Here is a 10030-nt window from a genome sequence, read left to right as displayed (position 1 = left end):
AGTATAAACTTAAAATGCATTAAAGGAGAGTTATTAACTTTAGACTGTGGTATGTTTAGGCAAGTAAACTATGGTAAGTCTTGAAGTTCTAGGGTATCCGGGTATCCACTTAAAGAACATAAGAAGAAGGACTAATGGGGGGAAGAACGCAATGTGAAAAAGAAGAAAAGGACAGAAAAAGAAACTTAAGATAGGCAAAAAAAAACCACACAAAAACCCCACAAAATAAGACAGAAATAAATCCAATTATTTCATTAATAATTATAAGTACAGATAAACTAAATGTTCTAATAAAATGACAAACAGTGTTAGAATGGATTTTAAAAACTCAACTATATTCTGTTTACAAGTGATACATACAAAATATAAGGATATATCAATAGAAAGACTATAAATAAATGAGAAAAGATATATTGTATAAACACTAACCAACATAGACTTGAACACAAAGTATTACTAGAGAAAAAGAAGATCACTGCATAATGATAGAGTGTTGATCTGGAAAAGATAGATAATTTAAACTTTTAGGTACTTAATAAAATAGGCTCAGTCCTAAATAAAAGGCAAAAATGGACAGAACTAAAAGGAAATAAAGAAAAATCCAGTCATAGTGGGTATGGACAGAGACACAGGATGGTTCAGAGTGATCCTGAAAGCTCTTAAGTTTGCCTGGCAATGAGTGCTTTACAATTTTCAAAAGATTCACACAGATGAGTTCATATAATCCCATAATAACCCTTTTTTTCCTCTACTCCTATATTGCCCCTCCCCCCTCCCCATTGGTAACCACTAGTTTGTTCTCTATATCTGTGAGTCTGCTTCTTTTCTGCTTTATTCACTAGTTTGTTGTATTTTTTAGATTCCACATATAAGTGATACCATATAGTATTTATCTTTCTCTGTATGACTTATTTCACTTAGCATAATGCCCTCCAACTCCATCCATGTTGCTGCGAACGGCAAAAATTTCATTCTTTTTTATGGCTGAGTAATATTCCATTGTATATATATGCCACATCTTCTTTACCCATTTATCTGTTGATGGGCACTTAGGTTGCTTCCATACCTTGGCTATTGTAAAAATACTGCTCTGAATGTTGGGGTGCATATACTTCTTTTTTTTTTTCCCGGTACGCGGGCCTCTCACTGTTGTGGCCTCTCCTGTCGCGGAGCACAGGCTCCGGACGCACAGGCTCAGCAGCCATGGCTCACGGGCCCAGCCGCTCCTCGGCATGTGGGATCTTCCCGGACCGGGGCACGAACCCGTGTCCCCTGCATCGGCAGGCAGACTCTCAACCACTGCGCCACCAGGGAAGCCGGCATGTACCTTTTTGAATTAGTGGCTTTGTTTTTTAAAGACCATTTGGCAGAGATTTCTGAAGGAGTGGTTGTAGTGTGGGAGGTGGCTGAGTCAAGGATGACTGCAAGGATTTTGGCCAGGGCAAGCAGAAGAATAAAGCTGCCATTTCCTGAGATGGGGACAGCAGCAGTCCAGCTTTGAACATGCTCAGTTTGAGAAGCCTGTGATCTAGCTGAGTGAGTGGAGAATTCAGGGGAGAGGACCAGACTGGAGGCACCTGGGTCCTGTAGGTGACACATAAAGCCAGGAGCCTGGATGGGGATCTCCAAGGAGTACAGATGCAAGAAGTTCCAACATCGAGAGGCTGGGAAGAAGAGTGGGAACCTGCAAGGGAGGCTGAGAAGTGGCCAGGGAGGTGGTAGGCGTACTATTCTGGAAATCTAATGGAGAGACTGTTCAAGGAGGTGAAACTGATTCCAGAAAAGGAAACCCAGATGGCCAATAAGAATATGAAGAGATGCATGGGTACGGCGGTCAAACACATTCAAACCTAACTCCATACAACAGTGTACACACAAGACTGGCAAGAAAGTCAGATAACTCCATGATGGGCAAGGATGCAGGGACATGCACTGCTGCTGAGAGCATCCACTGTGGGGTCATTTTAGAATCTGGAAAAGGAGACTGTAACCATGTTAAGATGTAATATATGTAATATGGACCACAAGAGATTCTAGCTCAGGCCCAGCGGGAGACATGGGAGAGGATGTTCATTGCAGCAGGAGGGTGCAAGCAGTCAAAGGTCTCCTACAGAGGGGCTGGAGTAGTAAAATGCGGTAGAAACAATGTAGGATGTAGAGCTGCATAACCACAGCAACATGAATACATCCTCAAAAAAATGAAACCACAACCTGAGCTTTTAGGCTCAATACCATTTAAGTGAAACATACAAAATAATACTATGTACTTACATTTCTAAAGACATGTATTCAATTCATTAGACTTGGTGCCTCTAGGAGAGAGAGGAATGTGAATGAGGATGGCGGGGGATAAAGGAGAAAAATAACATAAAACAAGAAAGAGCTTTGTGTGGACATTAATATGATTAGCCAACTCTGTTGTACCCTAAGTACCCACCCCAAATAAAGGTGTTCCTCTTGCTCAAATCCAGTCAGACTCAAGGATTTGAAGGGTACGTATTTAGGGCTTAAGGAAGCTATATTCTGAGTATCTTATACCAATGGGTGTGGCAACTGTTAGTTGTCTCCAATATGTATTCTCCTCTTATTCCTTAAAAATCCATTCCCCAGCCTCCTTCGTGGATGGGTGCATTTATATGACTAATTTCTGGCCAGTGCTGTATGGGACTTCTGGGAAGGCCAGTTAAAAGCAAGGGGGCATTGCCATTTTATCCTCCTCTATTGTTGGCTGGGAATGTGGACACAATGGCTGGTACACTGGTAGCCAGCTGGGACCACGAGGTAACTTTAAGGATGGAGGCCACATGCCTAGAAAGATAGGAGCTGGTATCCTGATCATCCATGAAGCTGCTGTTCCAGAACTTGATGGCCCACACCTGGTCTTCTTTTATGTGAGAGAGGAACATACTTCCAGCATGTCTAAACCATGTTATTTTGGATTTTTCTATTATATGGAGCCAAACAGTCTTCTAACTGATAAGGTGGGTTCTGAATAGACGTAATATTGGAGAGCATTTCATTTTTTCCAAATCTGCCATTTCTTAGAAGAAAGTTTTTCTGGAGATCCTTTTAAAAATGCCCCCTGCTTATTAATCCATTTGGTGTGTTCAGAAGGTAGTACTTATACCTCTATTGAGATTTGCTTTAAGTTTTTAGGTATTTTTTCAATTATAGAAGAATCACATCAAATAAAGCACACACTGATCCGGACTAGACTTTGAGGTGAAGCAGATGTTTGGCAGCAGGCCCAGATGTCACAGCCTCAGATTTCAGGGCAGAGCTGGCCATATCTCGTTATATCCACTTTAGTTGGATGTTACACAGAATGAATGGACATGATCTCAGGGTCGGGTGGCCTTGCTGGTGGATAGCTGCCAAGTGGTTTGATAGTATAGACAGAGCTCTAACTAAGCACTCCCATTAATTCTATTACTAAGCAAAATACCCTGATGAAGAGACAGACTTTAAGGACCAGAGGTAAAGAACAGTGGACTGTACGACTCCTGATTGAATGGGAGACAGAATTTACTAATTGGCCATTTTTCTTCCTCTTAGTTTTGTATCTTTGACTCCTTTGAGTTAGTCGAGGCCTCTTCCTGGCTGAAGGAAACAGGTGGAGCAACACAAGAGAAGCATACTTAATCAGCATTAGTGATCTGGCAGGTCTTGTTAAGCCAGGAAGCATCCGAATGAAAAATCTTGGGATTTCTCACTGGACCATCGTCCTAAGTGTCAGGCTCATCAACGCTCTTTGTTGCAAACAAAGCTCTTTCTTCTGAGACCTAGAATTTGGGATCTCTCTTGGTTTAGCAATTCGTACTCTCCCAGAGGTAACTTTATTTTAAAAGTAATTTGCATATGTTTCATTGTTACTAAAGACATACATGCTCACTGTAGAACATGAAAATTCAGACAAGTAAAAACAAAACAAAATGCAAAGCAAAAACACTGACAATCCTACCCAGTTAAAGACAACCAGTTTTATCCCCTTGGTGTGTATCTTTTCAGACCCCCTTCTATATACTGTGTGGGGTGTGTGTGTGTGTATGAATTTTAACCACAGGGGAGTAATATAAATCTTAACAAGTACAGAAGCAGCAATTAATGAAATAGGAAGCAAAAACCAGTACACCTGATTGGTGTAGCCAAAGGCTTATTCTTGAAAAGATCAATAAAATGATCTCTGTTGGTCTCATCCAGAGAAAAAAGAGAAAAACACACAAATGAACAATATTTGAGATAAGAAGAGGGACATAACTAGACAGATGGAGGGGATCAAAAATTAAGAGAACACAATGTTTGTAAATGTGTAAGGATGCTACCAAAAGGCTTCCGGGAAAATGCTTCATGACTGGCGGACACATGAGGAAGCAGTCTACTAAAAACGAGGAATCAGCTGCATTTAATTCGGGCACGTTCCTCCTAAGACCAAGGTCCCAGGTGTGGCCCTGGGCAGGTGGGTGATGCATAGAGAAGGTGGCGACCATGGAATGGAGGCCAAAGACTAGGGACAGTTCGGACACATTGAGTGGGTTCTTTATGTGCAATTAGACGAACCTGCATGGGCTCTTTAAATGCTCATGTTGTATTACACCGAAACCCCATCTTTAACAGCCTAAAAAGGCTCAAGTACTTCAGTAGCAGAAGAAATTACAGACTTAACTCCCAAATCGTTTGTAGCCGTTTTTTTATTCCAAACACGTACTTTTGTAAACCTGCATTTCCCAAACAGTGCAAGTGAATTAGAAGTGACTGCACAGACTTGAATACATGCGACTTTGTGAAGAGGAACACCCCTCCCACTGAAATTCCTCAACGGAAACGTACACAGATGCATCAATCAAGTTCTGGAAGTGAAGTTAGCGTGGGTGCCTGCCATGCAATTCATCACACTCTTAAAGCTTTTAAACTTACTCCGCCGGTCACACCGTGCACATTAGAATTTGAAAAAACCTTAACACAGTCTGAAATCTAGATCATTGTGCTACAAAGCATTGCATCACGTGGGACATTTGTTCATTATCCCCCTCACATGCTGAAAATCAGAAGACATTCTAGGAGGTTCATTTTGGCCCTACTGCCTTTGTATCCTAACCCTTCAGCCATTCTTTGCTTCAGAACATATTCTCCACTGTGTATATTCTTGCTCTATATAGCAAAACAACACATGGACTAAAACCCTGCATACTTGGAGCATTTCTAAGGGACACTCGTTTTCTGCCTTTTATCTGCTAAAAGGCCATTTCCCCCAAATACCAATCCTTTGCTTTGCCTCTACATTTCGGGAAGTCTGAATTAGGTGCAGGTTTCATCAGGTGTAGGTTTTACAGGTAACCCGAGTGTAACTGCGTTGCCCTGATATGATGCCTTATCCAAAAATAAAAGTAGAATAACCTTTTTTAAAAACAACATTGCTACGGTTCCACAGGTAGCATATCAGCACCCATCACAACCACCTAAGGGACCTGCTACACATCCACATTGAAAACAGGTCCCTGATGTTTCCAGGAGGCCTGCTGGTTTTGTTTTGAACCTCCCTGCCTCTGGCTCCAGGGCTGAAGGTTACATATGATTTGGTGAAGGAGGACTTTCCATCGGATTTTCTACAAAGCTTACCCAACTTCAGAATGCTGATGGAAGTTTCCTGAAGAATTGACTGAGAAAGCCTCAGTGACCTCAGTAGCAAGTGATTCTGGCCGTGTGCCTGTCAGTCACCGTAAAGCCACTGGACCCACTCACTCCTGCCAGTGTCCCCTCGTTCCTGAACCTCATGGCCTCTTCTTTGTGACAGGTCCAGGGCTCACTTAGGTGATGTTCCAAACTCCTGAGTCCCATGTAAACTGAGCATAAGTGAATCATTTTTGAAAAGGGGGCATTATTTCACTTAATTTCTACAAAGGTCCTTTTGTCATATTTAAAGAGCACCTCAATCCTTCTGACAGTTGATTATAACCCTAGTGAATACACAACCAAAAAGCTGAAGCAGACTTAAATAATGCTGTGCAAGAGAACATCAGATGGCATTCCACAGTGAACCCGCAGAAGCAGGAAAGGTGGAAATTGGAAGGCACTGTGGAATTTTAAAAGAACCTTCTGGAGAAGGAACAAAGACACACCAACCCATCCTGTCTGCTTCCCCCAAGAGCCTACTGAGGGCTTCTGAACTGGATGGAGCTGGTGAACCGGCCAAGCTGAGAGCGCTGATAACCTGCTCAACTTCCCTATCTCTGTGCTAAATGGTCACCTCCCCAGTCCATGCTGCCCCGCCTACTCAGCATCAGGAGATAAGCAGATGTACCATCCTCCCCATACAGGTTCCAGAGTGGCTGCCAGTATTTCCTCCAGTGGAGGCCAAGCGTGATTTTCTTAAAAACTGCCCTATTTAGTCTTAGTAATCTCCTGGGTATGTGACCACGCGTGTGTCCACCACTCAGAACCACCCAGAAGCACATGGATCCCAGCTCTGAGACTGGCTATGGAGCCTGCCCCTCCCCTGGTGAGGCTTTCCCCTCTGGCTGGCAGAACCGCGTGCCTGCCAGTTATCCTGCTACACTGTCTCCCATGCGTCTGCACACCTTGCAGGAGGCTGGCTGTGGCTAGTCGTGCATTTGGCCAAAGCTGCTGATGGAGCTGTCCCAGGCCTACCACCTAAGAATCCTAAATGATTTATTAAAGGACAACACGAAACAACAAGCAGAAGTCCATCCAAGGAAGGCTGCAGATGAGGTCTTGTAAAGGAATTCACGATCCCACTGTGGGAAGATCTGCCTCCCCTGGGGCAAAATGTGGGGTGGTGTTCACTGGGGAACCCCCCGCACTTAGCACAGGGCCTGATGCACAGCAGGGGCCCCATACATATCTGTCAGAGGTGAACTCTGAGTGAGAACTGGAAGGGGAGCATGATGCATTCTGTATCTTCCTGTGTCAGAGTCAACTGCGTAAGAAACAAAAAGACATGTGTGCTCCCTGCCAGGTTTGCAACCGCCCAGCACCCTCATAATTTTGCCAAAACTTTAGATATCTTTGCAAGCATTAGCCAACTATGTGTCTGGAAAAACCTATCTCCCCTGAAGTTGAGTTCTGTGTCTTTTCAACAATACTCACGGGCCCCCGCACATCTTAGCTCCCAGTCAACAAGGCCCTATGAGAAAGATGCTTGGTCTTGTTTCTTGTTTCATTCTCATCTGATGCCATCTGTTTGTACCCGGGGCTTGAGCAGGCTGTGATAAGTGACTAAGGACTCTGTCAGACCCTGCTCTTCGGCACGTTTTCCCCTGTACCAGATGGTTTTCCAGCAGCGGTAAAAGCAGCCAGGGCTGCTCATGGTTATTGAATGTTCACTATGGGCCAGGCACGATGTTGAGCTTGCTACATCCATCACCACCTCGCCCTTTCAGAGAATCACACTGCACTCAAATCTGGACAGCACTGCGTGTCTGGTAATGAACACTGTCAAATAGAGAGCTTGGATAGTGAAGGCCATAACTCAGCATTCACCTGTACAGGGGATAGGCGAGGACGTCAGTGCTATGCCCAGATCCCTCTGCATCATTTCTTTTGCATTATTTCTGTGCGCTTCCCAGGCTGGGGGTGCAGCCCTCTTTTTGAGGACTGCTCCTGAGCTACTGGGGCTATTTTGCTGGCAGGAAGTGAAAGCAGAAAGTTTACATCTCTCCTGGGTCCAAGACTATGAAAGCTCAGCTCCCTTGCCCCGGGTTGGGACAACTCTGAGGCATAACTTACCCTCCAGAGCCCCCCAGCAGGATCAGGCTGAAGACCCCCTGCACGGGACCTGCCCTGAAATGGCTCCCTTACCTGTCTTCCTCCCCTTCTGTGTCCTGCTTCCCTCGTGTCCTTACTGGTGTGCCCTGAGGATACTTCCTTAATAAGTTACTGCGTGAAAATCCTTGTCTCAGGGTCCACTTCTTAAGAATTCCACCTAAGACACGATTAAAAAAAATAAGGACAGGTTGAATGGTCATCTCTGGGAAGGACACTGCAATTACCATTAGCTGGGACAGCAAGAGTGATGGGGATAATGGAGACCCCTGGACTCAAATTAACATGAAAAGATAACACATCACAGCACTCAGACACAAGTCTCTGCTTGGTGGGCACCAATTCAGTCCCGGTGGTATGCGGACTCTGATGCACGATGTCCAGGATGAGATGCCATTCTGAGGTTTACCAGTGATGAAATGGCATTGCTCCAAGCTTTCATGTCTTAATTTAAGTGCAAGGAGGGTGAAATGTCTGCTCTATAAGGTGATGCAGAACAGACCTCAAGAATCAGGTTTTTCCATCCAAATTCCTGCTGGGAATCTTCCAATGAACGGTACAGATGAAAAAACTCTCGTGGTTCTTCAGCACATTATTCCGCACTTGACTCCAGGCAACAGAGATGTGAGATGCCTTCGGGCTCAGCCCCAAACCACAGCTGATATACAGCACCACCCGCTGGGTGGATTCATCACATGAGGTTTCTTCAGATGATTTCATCTGAGTCTTCTTTAACAGCAAGTTCCAGAGTACAATAAGATCTTTATCCTTTAACATTTGTATGAATATACAAGTATTTCCAAGATTTCAGGCCAGATATCAGTGCTTGAGTGAACTATATAACCATTTAATAGAAATAATAAAACATCGATACAAATATAAAGACATAATCAGTATAAAAGGCTTATATTTATAAAAATACTTTTAGGTAACAGTTTTCCCCTGAGGGTTGACCACGCATGTTGCATCCATAAATATCGCCTGGCTCTGCAGCCGGCTTTCCAAAGTTGTGGGTTCAGCTGGAAAAGGAAGTGGTGGTGGTTCCAGTCAGGTGACCTGGCCGAAGTGACTGCCTCAGGTTGGCACCTGGGCTTGAGAGAACGAGGACGAGAACAGCATCGTGGGGCCTCCGAAAAATCTGGAGAAGATTCTTTCTTCCAAATATGGAAGATACAAAGATCAGGAAGACAGGCGAACCACTGGGCCACATGACCGGGGTGGGGTGGGGTGGCAGGTCACTGGTTTTTCTGGACCCAGTCCCAACTGTCTTCATTCTCTTTACGGTTCTTCTCAGCTTCAATAATTTCTTTGTACCTTCTGCGAAAGAAGCCCATCTGAAAGGCAGAAAGAGGAGGCGCCAGGTTAGAGATGCTGGGGAATCAACCGTTTTGATTCCCAAGCCACCTGGACCCGGAGGAGACATGACCTATGCTCACAACGCCTCAGATTGGGCTGATTTAGAAAAAGCATCATGCGGAACCATTTTTCAAAATGCATGGACTTCCTGCAAGCTTTCTTATGATAAGTTGTTTGTTCCTTGTAATGTGCTTCTGGTGGAGTGTTTCCCAAACTGTATGCTGGGGAAAACTAGTTATTGAGCTATTCATAGGTTGTTTGGGAGTAAAACAGATTCCACGGTCAAATAAGTTTGGAAACGATACACTCTTTAAGAGATTCGTAATGTACAGTAGAACAGTAAAGGATCAAATCAACCTTTTAGGAAAGGATTAAGAAAGTCAGGGACTTGATATTTCCCAAGCTTATCTGGCTTTTGATAAATCTATTAAATCCTGAGAGAGATTAGCCATTGCAGAATAATTTGATAAGTACTGCTCTCATACAATAGGAGTTTTAAAGTATCTGCAGACCTGCATCCTATCTTGCTGTCCTCCAGATCTTTCACTCAAATCTGTGACCCCCGAGAGCTACCGAGCTGCCGTGCACACAGCTGGCAGTGTGTACCCCCCTAAAACTGGCAACTCCTCCTGAGCCACGATGGCAGTTTCCTTTAGCTTAGTTCTGAAAAGACCTTTCCTTCCGATGTCTATGGCTTTTCATACAGGGTAAGATGAATTTCCATTTCTTTTCACATGGTCAGCATAGGCACTACTGCCATATAAAAGTAACTTTTTGTAGCCCAAAGCTGACCTTTTCTCCCAAGCTCAGGAAGACCTGGTATCTCTTGTCCTGTGCTCCCTAGCATTAGTGGCCTCTGTTTCTGAGATCAGACATCTTCCTGCATCTGCCCTTA

At 44.1% G+C, this 10030-nt stretch overlaps 1 protein-coding gene across 3 annotated transcripts in view; it reads right to left on the bottom strand.

The window, feature by feature from the left end:
* Positions 1-4672: 4672 nt before the first annotated feature.
* ITGA9 (integrin subunit alpha 9) overlaps positions 4673-10030 on the bottom strand; it is a 353362-nt gene continuing 348004 nt past the window's right edge. For all 3 annotated transcript variants that reach the window (XM_079933602.1, XM_079933603.1, XM_079933604.1), the window contains one exon: positions 4673-9113. In XM_079933602.1, the coding sequence (XP_079789728.1) occupies positions 9015-9113 (99 nt within the window). In that variant the 3' untranslated portion in view covers positions 4673-9014. The remainder of the gene's footprint in view (positions 9114-10030) is intronic.

Source organism: Stenella coeruleoalba, assembly GCF_951394435.1.
Source record: "Stenella coeruleoalba genome assembly, chromosome: 10".
NCBI classification, from domain to species: Eukaryota; Metazoa; Chordata; class Mammalia; order Artiodactyla; family Delphinidae; genus Stenella; species Stenella coeruleoalba.
Note: the sequence above shows the minus strand (reverse complement) of the source record. Positions and strands in the feature narration are given on the sequence as shown.